We start from the raw sequence: 19,526 nt of genomic DNA, 5'->3' as shown, positions 1-19,526 counted from the left end.
AAGGGACTGCATAACAATCTGAATAATAATATTACGAAAAACTGATTTATTATAATAATAAGTACCTTAAAAGCATAGAAGTAGACAGCAGTAATTAGACCAGGATATTTTGTTGCTGTTGTTCTTACATGACAGAGAGGGTTATTGTATTTGTATTCCCAGCGATGTATTAAGAGTTTGAAAATGTTATAAAAAATACTGTTTGCACTTTGTTTGGCCCCTTTAGCTGTGAAGATGTCTTCCAACCATTTTTAAGCAGTGGTAGCCAAAAACCCTTTTAAAGCGATGTTTTTTATAACATTTTCAAACTCTTATCACATTGCTGGGAATACAAAGCGCGGTAACCCCCAGAGTGTGCATTCACAGTGGGAAGAAGCAGCCGGTGTGGACATTTCCATATGTTGCTTTGTTCGTATTATTGATGGACAGTGTACCTTGGATTTGCAAATACATGCTGGTAATTTTACTCATGTGTAATCTGTTCTGTCGGCTTTAGTCTGGTTGGATCATTAAGAAGAGCCCTATTCGAACTTATCCTGCTCTTCCCCAATAGCTAAACTGGACAATAAAGAAAGCTGACAGGAAGAACATTTTTTCCTTTGAAATGTGGCTGTTTTTTGTACCTGACCCTCCGGTGGCCACTGGTGTGGTTTGTCCTCAGTTGTCTACATCTGTGGGCCGCTAGAGATGTTGCACCAGATCCTGCGCCTGGCCCAGTGTGAGAGCATGACCAACGGGGACTACGTCTTCTTCTACGTGGACGTTTTTGGGGAGAGCCTGCAGGCCGAGGGGCATCGCGAGGCAGCCAAGCCCTGGCAGAACAAGGAGAGCCGAGACCCAAGCGGCCTCCAAGAAGCCTTCCAGGTAAGACCACCGTGGTACAAGAAGGAGGGGAGGTGCTTACAGAGGAGAACCCCCCCCCCCAAATCTTGTTGCCCTCCCTGGGCTTTCCTAGGGCCTCCGTGGGAACAGCATGCCGGACCTGCTGTGGTCCAAAAGGGCCCTCCTGTTGCTGCCGGGGTGGGTGGTGGGTGGGCTGGGCCTCGGGTGTGACCCTGCAACCTCGTCCTCTCCTCCTTTTAGACGGTGCTGGTGATCACGTACCATGAGCCCCAAACGCCCGAATACCGGCATTTCCAGAACCAGCTGATCCTGCGTGCCCGGGCAGAGTTTGGCGTGGAGCTCAATGACTCGCTGGTAATGCCTCTCCTGCCCGCCTGCGGGCCGCCTCCCCCTGCTTTCCGGCACTGTGGGGGCCTCTGGTGGGAAGTGGCAGGAGGGAGAGAAGCCAGCAGTCTGGGGCAAAACTCCTTTCCCTCCCTGCCACTGGGGGCCTTCCTCGCAACACAGGTTGCCAGGGGTGGGGGGATGGGGGGCTCCAGCCGGGGCTGCCTCGATGCCTCTGGGTGAACAATTGACATGTGATCCTGCGCGGGGGGGCTGGCTCCTCACTGGTGGGTTTCTCCTTCCCAGCTGGCTTTCTTCAGTCCTTTCCTGTGTGTGTTTAGGCCTGAGCATCCTGTCCGGTGCCTGCGTGTGTCTAGAGACTCCCGATCCCGAAGGGATGGATGTGCTCGCTCTCCCTCGCTCTCTCTCTCTCTCTCTCTCTCTGGGTTCCTGGGCTGCCTTTGCAGAGAGTGGCTGGTGCTCTGGGGCCTGTGGAGGGGGGGAGGGGAGCAGACCCCCACCCTGTCTCTGCATGCATGCAACCCCAGTTTCGCTGATGGGTGGGGGCTGCAGGCGGAGGGCCCCTGTTCTCGCTTTGGGTGACGCTCGGTCAGTTTCTGCTCCTGGGACAGGCAGGATTTGTTGCTAGGAGCTTCGCCCTTGTGGGACCTGGACCTGGACTGCTGTGGCGCATTTTCTGTGGGGCTGCTGCTGCGGTTGAGGGCCTGACGTGACCGGGGCAGCTGGACTGCGGGTTGACGCAAGCTGTGCAGAAGACGTCAACCTGGCTCTCCCGCAATACCCTTTCTGGGCCTGGCTCAGCGTCAACAGAGCTTGAGCCCTGGACAGTGCGTCACCCTCCCGGCCCTGGGCCCTGCTTCCGGGGCCCCCGCCTTGCCTGCTTCCCCGGGCCGCCTGATCCTGCTGGGGCCACCCCGCCCCCCCGGGCGGGAGAGAGGATTCCTCTAGCTGTCGGTTTGCAACGCCCGCTGCAGCAGGAGGCCAGGCTGACCCCCCCTGCCCCCCTCCTGCCAATTCAGAGGGGTCCAGGTCCAGCAAGGGCTGGCAGTCTTGGTGGCTCGTGTTGCCTCCTGTCCAATGTTGCTGCTTTGGTGATCCGGCCAGTTTTTCTTCCTCCGCCCTCTCTGCGCTGGAAAGCAGAGTCCGCCGGCCCCGTGGCTTGGAGTGGTCAGAAGAGCGAGGGCTGACTTGTGGGGTAGGTCGGGGGGTGATGTGCTCCCCCCCATTCTCGTAGAGTCCAATGAGAGCAATGTGGGGAAGGAGCTTGCTTTATTGGCCAAGAAGTCATAACTGGGTGAGCCAGGATCCAGACAAAACAGCTCCGTGATCCTGTCACCCCGAGGCAGGGCAAATGCAAGAGGTTTTATAGACTTTTGATATTCCAATACAACAATTATACATTTTCTTAACATCCACTGCTAGCTTGTCAACGCAACATCATTAGTTTCTACAGCGCCTGCGTGAGCCTTGCTACATTAATGAATGGAGCCTGTTTCCTTGAGGAGGCTCACAGTGTCCTTTGTAGAACATAAGAACATAAGAAAGGCCCTGCTGGATCAGACCCAGGCCCATCAAGTCCAGCAGTCTGTTCACACAGGGGCCAACCAGGTCCTCCAGGAAGCCCACAAACAAGACAACTGCAGCAGCACCATCCTGCCTGTCTTCCACAGCACCTGATATAATGGGTATGCTCCTCTGATCCTGGAGAGAATAGGTGTGCAGCATGACTAATATCCATTCTAACTAACAGCCATGAATACCCCTCTCCTCCATGAATATGTCCACTCCCCTCTTAAAGCCCTCCAAGCTGGCAGCCATCACCACATCCTGGGGCAGGGAGTTCCACAATTTAACTATGCGTTGTGTGAAAAAAAATACTTCCTTTTATCTGTTTTGAATCTCTCACCCTCCAGTTTAAGCAGATGACCCAGTGTTCTAGTATTATGGGAGAGGGAGAAAAACCTCTCCCTGTCCACTCTCTCCAAGCCATGCATAATTTTATAGACCTCTATCATGTCTCCCCTCAGCCACCTTCTTTCCAAGCTAAACAGCCCTAAGTGTCTTAACCGCTCCCCATAGGACAGTTGCTCTAGTCCCTTAATCATTTTGGTTGCTCTTTTCTGCACCTTCTCAAGCTCTGTAATATCCTTTTTTAGGTGTGGTGACCAGAACTGTAGGGTGAAGCGAAAGTTACTGAAGGGGGGGGGGGGACGCCAGAGCGTTCCTTATCAGTCATTGGCATGTGTGTGTGTGTGCGCGTTCTTCGGTGCTGACTTGAAGTGTATGCAAGAGAAAGGAAAGGGGGTGCTACTGGGAAGTGGCTTCTGTGGTTTTGCTTGTAAGCAGCTTATGCTTGTAGCTTGCGTGTATGTCTGAATGTGATGCAGGTATGATTACACAATCAGGCACAACAGGGGCTAAGTGACAGATCCTCTTACTGCCGGGAGAAACCGCTTCTCTGCTTAGGGCGAGGCGCTCCATCCTGTTCGCCTGAGGCGAGGCGAGGGCTGCTCTGGGGTCCTCAGAGAGAGGGCCGCTCTGGGAGGGGGTGGGCTCTCTCCTGCCCTGTGGGGGGGGGGCTTCGAGTTCTGCCTGGGCCTGCTTGCTGTGCTGACCCGCCGGCTGAGCCAGGCCCTCTTGGGGTTGCGTTTTTGGCCCTTGCTGAGACCCAGGCCATCCTCCTGTTGGTGCGCACGGCCCCTCTGGGGTCCAGCCACACCAGCACCAGATGGGCTTGGGGAGGGGGGGCAGGGAGCCCGCAGGCAGGCGGGCAGGCGCCAGCTGTGCCTCTGGATCGTTCCCCAGGCTGGCCGCTCAAGCCGTCGCTGCCTGCAGGGGGGAAGGGAGGGGGTGCCTGCAGCCACGGGGGAGTCATCTGGCACAAAGAAAGGGACTTGCAAGGAGGAGCAGATGGGTGTGTGTGTGCGTGCCCCAGGGTGAGCCCCTGCCCCTCAGGCTCCTCTTAGAGGGTCCCTCCTGAAGTGGGGTTGGGATTGACACCGGGAGACAGACGCCAAATGGTCTGCGGTTGGCCCGTGTCGCTCTCTGCCCCCAGCCGCCCACAATGCGGGGTTCCATTCACAGGACCTGCAGTCGCCCGATTGACTTGGGGGCCTGTTTCTCTGTCCCAAGAGCGAGCTGAGGCCCACGGGGGGGGGGGGGGCTCCGAGGTGGGATCCTGCCCATTCGCCAAGGAGCGGAGCCCCACCCGTACCCACAAGGGCTCAGCAAGACTCCCTTGTCCAGAGGCAGAACAGCAGCTGCTTCGGGGCTTCCCAAAACCACCTGCCTGGCCTCTCTCGGAAGGACGGCGCTTGTGCCATCCCGACAGGGCACCTCTTTGGCCTTGGGCAGTGCTGTAAGCCGGCTGCCAGGTCCAGGGGGCCGAGGGCTGCCCGCCGCCAGGTGGTGGCCGGAGTTCTCCTGCTGTTACAGCTGAGCTCCAGGCTACAGAGGTCAGTTCCCTTGGAGAGAATGGCCGCTTTGGCAATTGGACTCTATGGCATTATACCCCCACTGAGGTCCCTCCCCTCCCCAAACACCCAGCATGGTGCAGTGGTTAAGAGCGGTGGTTTCAAGCGGTGGACTCTGATCTGGAGAACCGGGTTCGATTCCCCGCTCCTCCACATGAGCGGCGGAGGCGAGTCTGGTGAACTGGGTTTTATTCCCCGCTCCTCCTCCACACGAAGCCAGCTGGGTGACCCTGGGCCCGGTCACAGCTCTTTCCCAGCTCTCTCAGGGTGCCTGTTGTGGGGAGGGGAAGGGGATTGTCAGCTGGTTTGATTCTCCCTTAAGTGGTAGAGAAAATTGGCGTATAAAACCCGACTCTTCTTCTTCTTGTTCTTCTTCTTCCTTGGGTCCAACCCCCCAATCTCCAGGTATTTCCCAGCTTGGAGCTGGCAGCCCTGACGGGGCCCCTGGCCTTCTGCTGGGACTGGCAGCTGCCCTCCCTCGCCCTCTTCCACGGTGGGCTCTGTGCCCCCTCTGCCCTCCTTCTTGTGCTGCAGGGCTCCTTGCCTAGCCGGCCTGGACTGGCCCCCGTCCTTCCTTATCCTGCACCCAGCTGGACACTCTGGCCTAGGAGTGCCCCCCCAGCCCCAAGTTCTCCTGTGGGGGGGAGGGGGGGAACTCTGCAAGCGTGTGACCAGTGAGAGGGCTGTAACAAGGACCGGGGGGGGGGGTGTTGCGGCAGAGGGCAGCCCGGCCGGTGGGACTTGTGATGTGGGAAAGGAAGTTGGGCCTGTGATAGGGATCGGCTGTCTGCCCAGGGGAGGCTGGGAGTGGGGTGGGGACACAAGATATCCCCAGTTGCATGGGGTGGGGGGAGTGTAAGAGAGGAGAAATGTCCTCCCTTTCCTGAACCTTCCAGAAAGGTGGATTGGGGCCATCAGTGCCGCCCCTGCCCCGCATGTGGGAGGGGGGCCCTGGGTCTTCTCAGTAATCAGCCGGAGTTAGTGTCACGCAGGGGGGCTGGCCTTGGTCGGAATTTGGAGGGGCGGCCATCAAGGAGTCGTCCAGGGTCTCTGCGCAGAGGCAGGCAGAGGCACCCTGGAAATCCGTAGCCATAAGTCGACTGCAACTTGATGGGGAAAAGTGGGGGGGGGTGTTTCAGACATGGACCCAAGGAGACCCCTTCTGAGTCATGAAGCTTGCTGGGTGCCCTGGGTCCTGTCTATCTCTTGCAGCCTAAACTACCTCATAGGGTTGTTGTGAGGATAAAATGGGGTATCCCTCATGAGTTTCTTGGAGGAAAGCAGAGCCTAGAGATGAGAAATCTGCTGGCTTCAGACAAAGGCCACCAAATGCCTTTCCCCAGACAGACCAGTTGTGGAAGGCTCTGTCGCCAGGTGTTGTGTTGGCATCAAAGGTGAAGGGGAATGGGGAGGGAGACCCAGAGGAGGGGCTTGTTGCCATGGTAGCCCAAAGCCACAGGTGGGTTCTTCCCAGTGCACTTGAAGGGTGGTGGGGACGGTCCGCAAGGGTCCAGCCCGTGATTCATGTTTCCTGGAGGGGCTGCCAGAGCTGAGTTTGCCCAGTGTGGGGTGACTGCCAGGCCCCTGGGAACGAGACCCCTTGGGGTATACAGACTTGCCATCTGGCCCCTGCCAGGGTAGGAGAGAAGCCGGTGGCCTGGATCCACCCGTGACCCTTCTGGCTACCAGGAGGTTTGTGGTGGGTCTTTGCTCCTCGGTGCTCCCCCAGCCCAGGTGGGCCTTAGTGCTGACCCCTGGGGGCAATCTCCCAAGTACAAGGTAGAGGCTGGCAATAGGGTGGGGCAGGGCAGGGCAGGTGGGGGTGGGAGAGCCCCCTGACCTCTCTCTCTCCCCCCATCCCACTTTGGCAGAAGAACCTGGTGGCTGGCTGCTTCCACGACGGGCTGCTCCTGTATGTTGCTGCGCTGAACGAGACGCTGCTTGAAGGCGGGACCAAGCGTGACACCAACCGCATCCTCCAGAAGATGAAGGGCAGGAAATTCCAGGGTATTGCATGCCAGGGGGAGGGGGAAGAACAGGCGGGGGCAGACTGGGTTGCCCCACAGTTGGGAGGGGGCTGCTGGGGTGTACCCGCCGGAAACTGCCAGGCCTGGAAGAAGCTGGAGAGGGTGGAATAGGGCTGCCAGGCACCCCCTCTCCTCAGCTGGTCGGCGGGCAGAGGAGTGAATTGTCGGGGGTTTGCCCGCCACCACCGGGCACCTGGCAACCCTAGGGTGGAAGTGGGCTGGCTTGATAGGGGAGCGGCTGCATGTGTGTGTGGGGGGGTCCCCGGAGCCTGGCCTGGGGGGAACCGGCTCCAGCTGCTTCTCACCTCTGACGCACGCACGGCAGCTGGCGCCAGGGGCCTCCTAGAAATGCTGCGCTTCTCCTGCCCCCTCCCCCCCGGCCAGGCGTGACAGGGACGGTCAGTATGGACAGCAACAATGATCGAGAGACGGACTTCGACGTGTGGGCCATGGCGAACGTGGAGACCGGAGAATACCAGGTAGGGAGGGAGGGCAAGGGGCCAGCCCGGGGAAGGGGGCGGAGGAGGGGTCCCCAAATAGCCCTGCAGGAAACCCGGGGCTTGAGGGGGGTTCAGAGGGGAGAGGCCTGGACCCCCCCCCCCATCTGTACTGGAAGTTGGGTGGAAGCAGCAGCACACAAGGGGGAGAGGCCTGGGGCCTGAATCCGGCCCTCTGTAGAAACGGGGAGGGGAGGGGGAGATTCACTGTCAGCAGAGCTAGTGGCCGATACGAGCAGAGAAGGCTTTAAAAGGGGGGTGAGGCGGATTCATGGGGAGAGAGAGGCCCCTCCGTGGCCACCCACCCTGGGGACGAAAGAGAACCTCCTTGTCCAGAGGCAGCCTCTGAATCCCAGCACCAGGAGGTCAGGCCTCAGGGGGACGCCTCGGCCCCTGTGCCCCCTTGGGCCCGCTGGAGGAACCGGTTGGCCCCTATATGAGAAGGCAGGATGCTGGACTTGAGGGGCCCTCCCTGACCGGTTGCTCTTCCTCCCCACAGGTGGTGGGTCATTACGTGGGGTCCGAGAAGCAAATCAACTGGCTGGGGCCCATCCACTGGAAGAAGGGGGCGCCCCCTCTCGACAACCCACCCTGCGTCTTTGAGGTGGATGACCCCTCCTGTGACAAAAGTGGGTCTCCAGGCTGCCCGTGCCTATCCCCTAACCCTAACCCTGCGTATAAGTGGGTGGGGGGCAAGCAGCCCACGCCTTATCCAGCTGACACCTCAGCCCCTTCCTGGGTGAGGCTGGAGCTTCCGAGCAGGCTGTTTCCACCGTCTGGTCTCCGTCCCATGCTGCCCATCCTGAGTTTCCTCCCGACCCCTTCCGAGTGACCCCCTGCTGCTTCCAGCTGGCTGCAGGCGTTTGTCTCCAGGAGAAGTCAGAGGATGATGTGTGGCTGGCCTGCTGTGCCCTGGGGGGAGGCATGGGTGTGGTGCCCTACTGCATGCAGCCCAGGAGGCGGGGCAGCCCCCCCCCCCAGGGGGAAGGTTTCTGCAGAGGACTTTGCCAGCTCTGCAGAGATCTGTGTCCCCCCCCTCCCCAGATTGCCAGGACCTGAATGGGGGTTGAGGCTGTGCTCTCTCAAGGATGCCCCCTTCCTCCCCCCCAAACACTGCTGCCTCCTCTTGCAGCTCCGTTCTCCACCTTGGCCATTGTGGCACTGGGAGCCGGGCTCACCTTTATCATGTTTGGAGTCTCCAGCTTCCTGATCTTCAGGTGAGTGAGCCCCCCTCCCCCACGCAGAGCACCAACTGGGGAGACATGTGGGGGTGGGGGCTGTGCCCGGCTGGCCGATCGTGGGTGCTGCGGCTCAGCTGTGCAGTCCTCTCTCGGGCTCCTACCCCCCAGCGTGCGCCCAGGGACTCAGGGCAGCAGACATCATAGAATCATAGAGTTGGAAGGGTCCACCAGGGTCATCTAGTCCAACCCCCTGCACAATGCAGGGAATCCACAACTACATCGCTGGCAGTGTCCGGGGCCCACATCCTGCCCTTCGCCCTCCCCTCCCGGGGCTTGGCCCTGAGGCTGCACCTCCATGATCAGAGGCAGGATACCTTTGAAAACCATCAGCTGAGGGCAAGCAGCAAGGGAGGGGCAGCAGGCCGGTGAGCTTCCCGGGTGCCTTTCTCCCCGCCTGGAAGACCCCTGTGGGGTGGAACCCTTGGAGACTCAGGCAAGGACCTGTGAGACGCTGGTCCAAATCCCTCCTCCGCCATTAAGTAGCCTGGGTGACCGTGGGCCAGCTGACCTAGCCTACCCCGTAAGGTTGTTGTGCAGATAAAACAGAGGAGGGAGACGTGTGCACCACCACGAGCGCCTGGGCGGAATGCAAGTGGGCTGGGCGGAGCTGGGGGGCCTCTGGGAAGCAGGATCCCGAGCTCGTGGCCCCGCCCAGGTCTGACCCGGGGCTGGCAGGCGGCTCGCGTGTGCTGAAGGCCGGCCGGGGGCCGCTCTCTCCGTAGGAAGCTGAGGCTGGAGAAGGAGCTGGCGAGCATGCTCTGGAGGATCCGCTGGGAGGAGCTGCAGTTTGGGAGCTCCGAGCGCTACCACAAGGGGGCAGGCAGCCGACTCACCCTCTCTCTGGTGAGGCCCTGGGGAGCCCCCGCCCCCCCTTCGGTCAAGGGGCGGCGGGGGCGGAGGGGGGGGGCTTCCCGTCCCTGGTGTCTCCAGACTGCTCTGCTCCACCCGTTGCGCCTGCCGGTGCCCCCCTCCCAGCTGCCAAGCTTTGTGTTCGAGTCATGACTGTTTCCTCCTCCCTCCCTCCCTTCCCCCCCCCCCACAGCGTGGTTCCAGTTATGGTTCTCTGATGACAGCACATGGCAAATACCAGATCTTTGCCAACACGGGCCTCTTCAAGGTGAGTGCCCCTCTGCCCCGGAGTGCAGCCCTTTGCAGCACTCTGCCCAGCCGGGCGTTGGCTGCTCTCTGACTCTGCCCCTCCCTTGCAGGGGAACGTGGTGGCCATCAAACACGTCAACAAGAAGCGGATTGACCTGACGAGGCAGGTGCTCTTCGAGCTCAAACACGTATGTACCGAGGGAGTGGGGAGAGGCCGCGTTGGAGGGCTTCGGGTGCCCGGCCCATGCTCCCGCTGGCGCAGAGCTCAGCTTGGCACAGCTGGCGTGGCGGGTGGCCTCCAGCAGAGCTGAGGGGGAATGAACCCAGGAGCCCCCTCCCAGGTCCCACGGGGACAATCTTTTGCCCTGCCTCTTCCTCCAAATCCCAGCCTGGTGCCAGCTTTGCCCTCCCCCTGCGTCAGTCACAGAAGGGCTGCCCCCCTGGCCCAGCAGAACTGAGAGGGGCTTTGCTTCTGCCCGGCTGCAGATACGAGACGTCCAGTTCAACCACCTGACGCGGTTCATCGGGGCCTGCATTGACCCCCCCAACATCTGCATTGTGACGGAATACTGCCCCCGAGGCAGCCTGCAGGTAAGGAAGGGGCTGCCGGGTGGGGGCCAGGCGGCTCCCCCACTCTCCACCCAGCGATGCTGCCGTGGGACTGGGCACTGGCAGGGGCTTGGAAGGGGGGCAGCCTAGGCGTGGGTGGCCATCCCAGGGTGGACGCTGGGGCCAGGGCATTCTCCACTAGGCTTGGGCATGGGTCCTTCCCCCCCCCCCCCGGGGTGATGCTACGTGGTCACGTGTCTCTCTCCCCCCCCCCCAGGACATTCTGGAGAACGAGAGCATCAACCTGGACTGGATGTTCCGCTACTCGCTCATCAACGACCTTGTCAAGGTGAGGGGCGGGAGGGGAGGGGGCCTTTGTGGAGAGCCGGCTTGCATGGCGAAGGGAGGGGAGGCCCAGTCCGGGACAGAGAGGGGCCACCCCTGGAGGCGTCTCCTGGCTTGGCCTTCCCCAGATGTGCTCATCCAGCCCTCGGAAGCAGCAGGAGAAGCCCTACAGTCGCTCCCTTGCTGGGCGGCTCAGGGGCTCTCCTTTCAGGCAACCGCCTCTCCACTTGGCGGCCCCAGTTGCTCTGGCCGTTGCCTGGTCCGTGGGCCTCCTCCCTTGCTCCCAAGGGCGTCCTCAGCAGCCTCCTCCTTGTCTGTCCGGCACAGGGCATGGCCTTTCTGCACAGCAGCACCATCGGGTACCACGGCAGCCTCAAGTCCTCCAACTGCGTGGTGGACAGCCGCTTTGTGCTCAAGATCACTGATTACGGGCTGGCCAGCTTCCGGCAGAGCAGCGAGGGGGAGGGCAGCCATTCCCTTTATGCCAGTGAGTGACCCGCCCGTCATGGTGCCACCCTCTGGCCCTGCTCATTCCCTTCCTCCCCCCAGAACGGGGAGCACCGGGTTGGCAGCGTTCAGCCTTGCCTTGGCTAACTAAGCCCCCGCTTTTGAAGTGGCCGTTCCCACGGCGTACCCCTGTGGGGGAAGCTGGACCTCCAGGATCTCCGTCCTTTGACCTTTGGCTCTCTCTCGGCTCCTTCTCCCCCCACCACCCAGAGAAACTGTGGACGGCCCCTGAGCTCCTCCAGAGTAGGCACCTGCCTCCTCCCGCCATGCAGAAAGCGGACGTGTACAGTTTTGGGATCATCCTCCAAGAGATTGCCCTGCGCAACGGGGCCTTCTACGTAGAGGGCATGGACCTCAGCCCCAAAGGTGAGGAGCCCCCTGAGTCAGGAGGAGGGGCCGTGGGTCAGTGGCAGAACACTGAACCCGCTTGGCACACAGAAGGTCCCAGCTTCCATCCCCAGCAGCATCTCCGGCTGAAAGGCCCTGTAATAGGCGCCGAGACCCCAGAGAGCTGCTGCCAATCTGGGTGGACCAGACGGACCTTGATGGACCACCGGTGGACAGACTCAGCAGAAGGCAGCTTTGTGTCTTCTGCACGTGTCCGCTTCCATGTACACTTAAGCTGCCTTAGCATTTGGGGAGGGGCTGTGGCTCAGTGGGAGGGCCTCTGCTTTGCATACAGAAAGTCCCTGGTTCAGTCCCCGGCTTCTCCAGTTAAAAGGACCAGGCAGTAGCCAACGGGAAAGACCTCCACCTAAGATGCTGGAGAGCTGCTGCCAGTCAGAGTAGGCGATGCTGACCTTGATGGACCCATGGCCTGACTCAGTATGAGGCAGCTCTATGTGTGTTTGTGTGTGAAGAGGCAGAGATGGTCCCAGCTGCACTTTGGGGGCCCACCTGGCTCATCTCTAGAGCGTGAGGGCAGGGAGGGGACCTTGGTGATCTGGGGAAGGGATCGCAGGTCTCCAGGAATTATTACAAACCCCCCACTGGGCAAGGGCCTCCCTGCAGTCACGTGGGCCTTGATTGGCTGTGTGGAGAGCCCATCTTCAGCAGGCAGCACAAACACCAGATGTGGGGGGGTGCCCCCCAGCCCAGACGTTCTTTGTCCAGCAGCCCAAGAACTGCTTTTGCCCATGACTGGGAAGTTGTCGGCCTGTGGTGTGGCACGCCGCGCATGCCCTGCCAGCCCTCATGGGACTGGCACCTGTCCCACCATCGGCACCTTCTTTATGCCTGTCCTGGGAGTGTGTGCCCCTTTGAAGCATGCCCACTTCACGGGAGAGGTGGGGAAGGGTCTGGGAGGCATGCGGTTCTGCCATGGAGCTGCCTGCCCTAAGCATTCGTCTAGTTTCACCTGCCTGGCCCTTGGGAGCAGTGGGGGGGGCGGGGGGGGGGAGAGATGGCCACTGCTTCTGCTGCTCCCTGGATGGGGGAACTCTGGGGAAAATCTCCCGGTGTGGCTGACCAGCGCCCCTGGATGGCCTTTGACACTGCCACTGCTGACCAAGTGACCACGCTCGCTCTGTGTCTGTCTTCCCAGCACCATGTCCCCCACCACCACCAGCACCAGGATGCTCATGTCATCCCCCCCCTCATTGTCTCAGTGGCCAGCCATGCACTCCATGCCCTGGCATGCATCCCCTGCCCCACCGTCTCACCACGGCCAGGCCAGTCTCCATTTCACCCGGTCCATGCGCTCACTTCACTCCTCTGCACCCCCATGCCCACCTCCCCCCACCACAGAGATTGTGCAGAAGGTGCGCAACAGCCAGAGGCCGCACTTCCGCCCCACCGTCGACACGCGGCAGCACAGCGAGGAGCTGGCGGTGCTGATGGAGCGCTGCTGGGCCCAAGAGCCGGCCGAGCGCCCTGACTTCGCCCAGATCAAGATCTTCATCCGGCGGTTCAACAAGTGGGTGCAGGAGGGGAGGGCTGGGGGGGGGGCTTACAGCTTTTCTCCTGGGAGCAGCAGTGTGTGTGTGTGTGGGGGGGGGGCATTGCTGCAAACGTAGCTGGACTTGGACACCCAGAGAGTGGCCTGGTCCTCCCCCCACCGGCCACCCAGCCTCAGGCCTCAGGCTCAACCTGCGGAAAGGGAGTTTTTTGGCCAGAGCGAGCACCCTTCTCCTGCCTCTGGCCGAGCGGAGCTCCCTGCCGGCTAGATGAGGCTGCCTTGGATACTGGGGAGACATCAAGGCACTTCCAGACCTTGGTCTGATTTGCAAATAAATACCTGCCAAGCACTGGGTACATGGTACCCCCCCCCACCCATGAGCAGGCACCCTTCTGGGCATTCGTGGGTACCCCGAACTCAGCCCTCCCACTTCACTGAAAAGCCCAGAATCCAGGGATGCTGTGCCCCCACCCCGACTTTGAGCACTTCAAGAATGCACTAGGGAGATGCACAAGAATGAACTTTGCGGGGGGGGGGGCTTGACCCCAACCAGCCCTTGGCTGAGGGGGTGAGGTGCCCTGTCAAGACAGCCAATCTGCTGTCACAGATCTATGCCAAGTACGGGTGCCCGTGCCCATTTCTGTGGGACCAGGCAAGAGGCACTCAGCTACCCTGGCCCTCCTCTGGTCTTCGTTTGCTTGTGCCAAAAGAGGAACAGGAGGGGTTCTGGCCTGGGAGGGGTCCAGTGGGGCAAAGGCCCTCCAAGAGGACAAGATCCCAGGCTGCGTGTGCATGTGTCGCGCCGTGGCAGCCCCTGGACATGGCCCTTGTAAGCTTCCAGTGGGGCTGTTGTCACGGTGAGGAAGAGGAGGGAGCCGCTGGACCAGGGGGAGGGGGGACTGAGCCTTGGCCGGGACCCTCAGGCAGTGTCGGCCCAAGAGGCCACTTCAGTTCTCAGGTGCATTCTCCTGCCCCCTTCCCCAAGCGCTCCTCCTTGTCCTCTGCAGGGAGGGCAGCACCAGCATCCTGGACAACCTGCTCTCCCGCATGGAGCAGTACGCCAACAACCTGGAGAAGCTGGTGGAGGAGCGTACCCAGGCCTACCTGGAGGAGAAGCGCAAGGCGGAGAACTTGCTCTACCAGATCCTGCCCCAGTGAGTAGCTGGTGGGGAGGGACAGACCCCCTTTTCCCCAAAGGGAGTGCCACACCCTCTTCCCACACTTGCGGGGGGTGGGGAAGGCGGCCCAGGTGACTCTCTGCCCTTGTCCTCAACAGCTCTGTGGCTGAGCAGCTGAAGCGCGGTGAGACGGTGCAGGCGGAGGCCTTTGACTGCGTCACCATCTACTTCAGCGACATCGTGGGCTTCACGTCCCTGTCGGCGGAGAGCACCCCCATGCAGGTAGCCGAAGAGCAGCAGCAGGGGGGGGGGAGGAGATCAGCCCTGCAGCGTCTGTCCTGGTCCTTGCATTCCTCCCCAGTGTAGCCCACACTGCCCTTCTGCCCTCCCAACAGCCGGTGGGGATTTGTGTCTTGTACAGCCCTCCTCCTCTCTTGTGCTGAAAAGACGCCAGTTCGTCACGGCACCTGGAGTCTGTGGTTGGCCACTTTCTTCCAGTGGCTCAAAGTGGCAAGTGGGACCGGTCTGTCTGAAGCAGCCCCAAGGCCACGCAGGCCCCTGTGGCCGTCTGGAGGCCTTTGGACAGAGGAGCTCCCCATCCGTCATCTGCGGGGGCGCTCAGAGGCCTCCCTCACAAGCGTGAGCTGGCCACCGTCCTGTGACCACTTGCATGTGAGGGGGAAACGGCCGCCATAGATCCAGCAGCACCAGTCCACATTTCAGAACTCCTCAAACACGAGAGCGCTTTCAGCACAGATCGGCCACTCTTTCTGCTGCAAATCACCTGGGCTGAGGAAGTGGGGGAGGCGCACCCGTGCGCGGATCGGCACCTGGCAGGCTGCTGTGAGCCAGGGACAGCTGGGGAAGGAAGCTGCAGGGCAGATGTTAGCCCAGGGCAGAGGCTGTTCTCCAAGCAAGTCACCTGCCTGTCCCCCCTACAGGTGGTGACCCTGCTCAATGACCTTTACACCTGCTTCGACGCCATCATCGACAACTTTGACGTCTACAAGGTGAGTGTGGAGGCCGGAGAGGGGCGGGCTCAGTCCCCGAGCGGCACTGAAGGGGAAGGGGCGGGGCTGAATCAGAGGCTGCCCCCCCCACAGGTGGAGACCATTGGCGATGCCTACATGGTGGTGTCGGGGCTGCCAGTCCGGAACGGCAAGCTGCATGCCCACGAGATTGTGCGCATGGCCCTCGCCCTGCTGGAGGCCGTGAAGACGTTCCGCATCCGGCACAGGCCGAACGAGCAACTGCACCTGCGGATCGGCATCCACTCTGGTGAGTGGCGGGGTGGGCGGGGCCAGGGAGGAAGCCCTCTGGGGCGGGTGGCCGTGGCAACGAGGGCTGCAGCTGCCTTCCTCTCCCTCCCTGCAGGGCCGGTGTGTGCTGGCGTGGTGGGCCTCAAGATGCCGCGGTATTGCCTCTTCGGGGACACGGTCAACACCGCCTCCCGCATGGAGTCCAGTGGCGAGGGTGAGACTTCCCACAGCCCGGCAGGGCTCTGTCCCCCCACCCTCTCTCCCCGGGGGCCTGCCTAGCCAGACCCCTCAGACCCTGACCCCCTCCCCCCTGCCAGCCGGGACTGGTTCCCCACCGCCTGCTTGGTTCGTTCCAGCCCTGAAGATCCATGTCTCGTCCTCCACTAAGGAGATCCTGGACGAGTTTGGCTGCTTCGAGCTGGAGCTGAGGGGAGACGTGGAGATGAAGGTGGGTTCTGCCCGGTGATCCACCTTGGAGGGGGAATGGGGAGTGGGCTTCCCCAGAGCTGGCCCCTTCCCTTGAGAGGGCAGCTTTCTGTGGCCTCTTGCTGTTCTTGGGGGGACTGGCTCTGCAGGGGGCAGCCCCCCTGGAGACCAGGATCCCACTTCGCTGGCTGGGAGAGGAAGGCAAGCATCCTGGCCCGGGGCTGACCTCCTTCTCCTCCCGTGGCAGGGCAAGGGGAAAATGCGAACCTTCTGGTTGCTGGGTGAGAAGGACAACGGTGTCATCTGATGTGGCTCCAACCCCTCCCGTGACTCCTCCCACTAAGGGTGCAAGGCCACGGCTGCTCCCAGCAAGAGTCGCAGCTGCATAGGAGCTTGCTTTGCCTTGGAGCAAGAAGTGTGTGTGTGAGAGAGAGAGAGAGAGACGGACAGCAGGGGCAGGAAGACCCCCCTGGCCGGAGAGGCCCCTGCTTGGCTGTGCCGAAGCAGGCGGGGCTGCCGGGCCCCCTCTCTGCCCCCATGACACCAGCAGCCCCCCACGTGCCAGCGAGGGCCCTGCAGCGTCCGGAGCAGGGCTGTGTCCTGTTTGCTCCTGGACCTGCTCCCCGGAGGGGCCTGGCTGGTTCCTGGCCCCTGCCCGTCCTGTCCCCCCCAGCTCAGCTGGCTGAGCCACCTGGTGACTCCTCCCTCCTTCCCTCCCTCCGTGTAAATATAGAAATGCAAACACAGGACAATATTTTGTGGAAATACAGACTTTTTAACCCAAAAGACTGGGCGGCCCTTGTGTTGGTGTGTGTGTGTTTTGTTGGGGGCGGGGAGGGCAGCAGGGTGCATGAAAGCAGGCGGCATGTGCCAACCCGCCAGGGCAGGGGCAGAGACGAGCTCTGCAAGGGCTGAAATGCCAGGCGAGCGCATGGGCTCCGTCTTTAGCCCTACCCATGGGAGCTGGCGAACAGGGGGCGGGGAGCGGGCATCTCTGGTAGCCCGTTCATTTTGTTAGAGCTGTGAGGAGTTCTCTGGGCGGTCAGGTGAGAGTTGGTCAAGGTTCTCTGTTGTAGGAGTAGTGAAGGAGGCGTTCTTCCTGAAGGGGGTGTCACCGGTCCGGATATTGGAGACCCCCTGGAGAGAGAAGGAGAAAGGCCAGAAGAGCTTCCCCCCTCCCGCCTCTCCTGTTGGGAGGGGAGTTTCCCCTCTCTGCCTACCTGAGAGGCAGCACGGTTGGTCAGTCGGTCGGTCATTGGGCCTGCTCTGGGACAGGGCCTCTCGCCAAGCGCTGGAGGCTGGGGGTCACCACCCGAGAGTTCCCCCCTTTCTGGCCGCAGCCACGGCCCTGCACAGTTGCATCCAGGAACGGGAGCTTTGAGCAGCAGGCCCAGACAAGTGGTGGGCGAAGGAGGGGGGAGTGGGGTGTCTCACTCACAGGCACCTGTCGGGCGTGTTCCAGCCAGAATGTCTGAGGCTGCTCCATCCGGTAGTCGTGGGGCTGCAGAGAGCAACAGGTGTGTGCCAGTTACAGCCTGGGCAGGGGGGTGGTTTGGCCGCAAAGGGTGGTCCAGCAGCACCCCGCTCAGTCCCACGCCAGTCGTCTCTCACCTTGGTGGGGGCAGGGGGCACAGAGAGGAAGCCCTCCTGACGATAGTCCCGGTGAGTGGTAGACAGGGACTCCATGGGGCCGCGGGGAGGGTCGACATCCTCCTTGAAGACCTCCTTGCTGCGCACAAGGAGAACAGCAGCAGCAGGGTTATTCGGGGAGCGGAAGACAGGGCCCCCCACCCCCTGGGGCTGGAGTCCTCAGGAATCCCTGAAGGCCGTGGGGCAAGCAGGAGATGGGGATGCTGTGCAGGCTGAGAAGCAGAATCCGGCAGGGCTCCCTCCTCTCCCAAAGAGCCTCCCTGGGGCAGTGGGATGCAGCACGACTGAATTGGCTCCAGGGAATGGGTAGGAAGGAAGCCCCCTCTCCCCACCCCCCAGAGAGAGCCAGCGCTACTGCCCTCGTGCGCCCTGGCACGCCGGAATTCGATCAGGTGGTTGTTGGGCCAGAGCAGGAAGAATGGGCCCTTCCCACTCTGCCTGGAGGCCCCCCCCCCCCACTCAGCCGCTCCTCTGACCAGCCGGCATCTTGGACCCTTCATGGTTCGTCCCCAACTACGCTCCAAAAGTTGGGCAGGGTTGTAGCTGAGACATCCCCCCCCCCCGCTCCCCTGGTCTCATGCACTCATTCCTTCACTGGGTAGGAAGCAGTCTGTGGCGGGGGGGGGGGGAGATAGAAGCCAGCCGTCCCCTATTCAGGGGAGAGCCTTTGGTGTGGGGCTTTGGAAAGACTGCGGCCAGCAGAGCACGTGTGTCTCTCAGTAGGCCCCTTGTCCGCAGGGCTGTGCCAACGCTCCCAAAGAAGTTTTTAAAAAAGGGGCCATGAGGCAAGACTTTCCTGGGGCCCGTCCCCTCCTGATGCCTGGGCTGGGGAATGGGTAAGGCCCATGGATGGCCAGCCAGAACCTTCTGGGCTGGGAAGGGGCCAGGAATTGCCCCCTGCCCCTGGGGGAGGAGGGGAGACGTGCGCTTACCTGTATTTCTGGTACAAGAGCCACTCCGTCATGGCCTCCCGCTGCCCTGGGAGAGAATGGCACGGCGAGGTCAGAGTGGATGGCCCACATGGGATGGGGGCCGGAGGGGGGGAGACAGGATGGGGGGAGCCCAAAGCCCAGGGACCCCATTCCCACAAGGCTGTGCTGGGGATGGGCGGGGGGGCTGCCGCTCTTGCTTGAAATTACAGGCGGGAAGGGGCCAGCTGGGGGAAGGGGCCAGTTGTTCAACAGTGGAACCCCCTCCCTGGCCGTCTTCAAGCAGCGGCTGGACATGCACTTGCTAAGGATGCTCTAGGCCCATCCTGCATTGAGCAGGGGGTGGGACTTGATGGCCCCTTCCAACTCTAGGATTCCAGAACCCTCCCCTCCTGCCCCACAGACAGCAGAGGGGCCTGCAGCCCCACTGCAGGGGCCGCTGGAGCGGAGAGTGCCACAGACGTTTGCCCCGGCAAGTTGCGTGGCTCTCTGGCTCCTCCTGTTAAAGCCCCTGGCTCCGGGTGGAAGGCGAGCAGCGTGGGAGGGCATCCGCTGCCCCTGAGGCGGATCGCCAGGTTTTTGCCCCTTGGCCGGCCTAGCAAATAAGGTCTCCCGAGGGGCTGGGCTGCCTCAGGAAGCTGCCCTGCCCCGTGACACCCTCCCTGCAGAGCGGCCTTGGCGGGGCTCAGGTGAGAACTGCAGCCGGAGCGTTATGGACACCCTCCCCTCACTTTGTGAAGGGCTGGTCCAAATCCCCCCCCCCCCAGTATGCTGGATCTCAAGGGTGACCATCTGGCCCACCCAGATGTTTGTGAAGCCAAGGATCCTGGACCCCGGCAGCTTGGAGGGGTCTGGGCACGCAGCCCGCTCGGTGGACCAAACCCCACAGCCCCCGGGGGTTGTGGCAGGACCAGGGCAGGAAAGCCAAAAGGGGAGGGGGGGCGGGGAGCCCACAGGCACCCCTGTTGCCCCTCCCTGCCCTTCCCGCGTGTCCCCAGAGCCGGGCCCCCGCCCCCACCTCTCCCGGGGAGCCCCGTCCTCCCGGGCCTGCGGAAGGAGTCGTGCATGGTGGTGCTGTCGGAGAGGCGGGCGAGGCAGCGGAGGGTGAGCAGCGCGGGGTGCCCGTGCCGGTAGTAGAAGCCCTCCGTGCCGGCCCCGGCCCTGGGCACGCGGTCCAGCTCGTTGGTGGCCCTCTGCAACGGCAAAGCGGGGGGGGGCTGTGGGGCAGGGCGGGCGGCAGGCCCGGCCCCCCCTTCCCCCTCGGGCAGCGGCAGGCGTGCGAGACGGCACCGGCACCCGGCCCGGCAAGAGCGGCGGGCGAC

General features: G+C 62.0%; 1 protein-coding gene across 1 annotated transcript in view; it reads left to right on the top strand.

Moving 5' to 3' along the window:
• NPR2 (natriuretic peptide receptor 2) overlaps positions 1-15,932 on the top strand; it is a 54,934-nt gene extending 39,002 nt beyond the window's left edge. The window contains exons 4-24 of the mRNA XM_056849109.1: positions 662-864; positions 1,084-1,197; positions 6,533-6,668; positions 7,073-7,167; positions 7,685-7,814; positions 8,318-8,402; positions 9,149-9,269; positions 9,469-9,543; positions 9,635-9,712; positions 10,011-10,115; positions 10,351-10,422; positions 10,746-10,905; positions 11,136-11,291; positions 12,672-12,840; positions 13,830-13,976; positions 14,099-14,222; positions 14,882-14,950; positions 15,044-15,218; positions 15,315-15,413; positions 15,556-15,647; positions 15,873-15,932. Of these exons, the coding sequence (XP_056705087.1) occupies positions 662-864; positions 1,084-1,197; positions 6,533-6,668; positions 7,073-7,167; positions 7,685-7,814; positions 8,318-8,402; positions 9,149-9,269; positions 9,469-9,543; positions 9,635-9,712; positions 10,011-10,115; positions 10,351-10,422; positions 10,746-10,905; positions 11,136-11,291; positions 12,672-12,840; positions 13,830-13,976; positions 14,099-14,222; positions 14,882-14,950; positions 15,044-15,218; positions 15,315-15,413; positions 15,556-15,647; positions 15,873-15,932 (2,465 nt within the window). The remainder of the gene's footprint in view (positions 1-661; positions 865-1,083; positions 1,198-6,532; positions 6,669-7,072; positions 7,168-7,684; positions 7,815-8,317; positions 8,403-9,148; positions 9,270-9,468; positions 9,544-9,634; positions 9,713-10,010; positions 10,116-10,350; positions 10,423-10,745; positions 10,906-11,135; positions 11,292-12,671; positions 12,841-13,829; positions 13,977-14,098; positions 14,223-14,881; positions 14,951-15,043; positions 15,219-15,314; positions 15,414-15,555; positions 15,648-15,872) is intronic.
• The last annotated feature ends 3,594 nt before the right edge of the window (positions 15,933-19,526 follow it).

Source organism: Euleptes europaea, chromosome 4 (assembly GCF_029931775.1).
Source record: "Euleptes europaea isolate rEulEur1 chromosome 4, rEulEur1.hap1, whole genome shotgun sequence".
In the NCBI taxonomy this organism is placed as follows: Eukaryota; Metazoa; Chordata; class Lepidosauria; order Squamata; family Sphaerodactylidae; genus Euleptes; species Euleptes europaea.
This window is presented reverse-complemented; position numbering and strand designations above follow the sequence as displayed.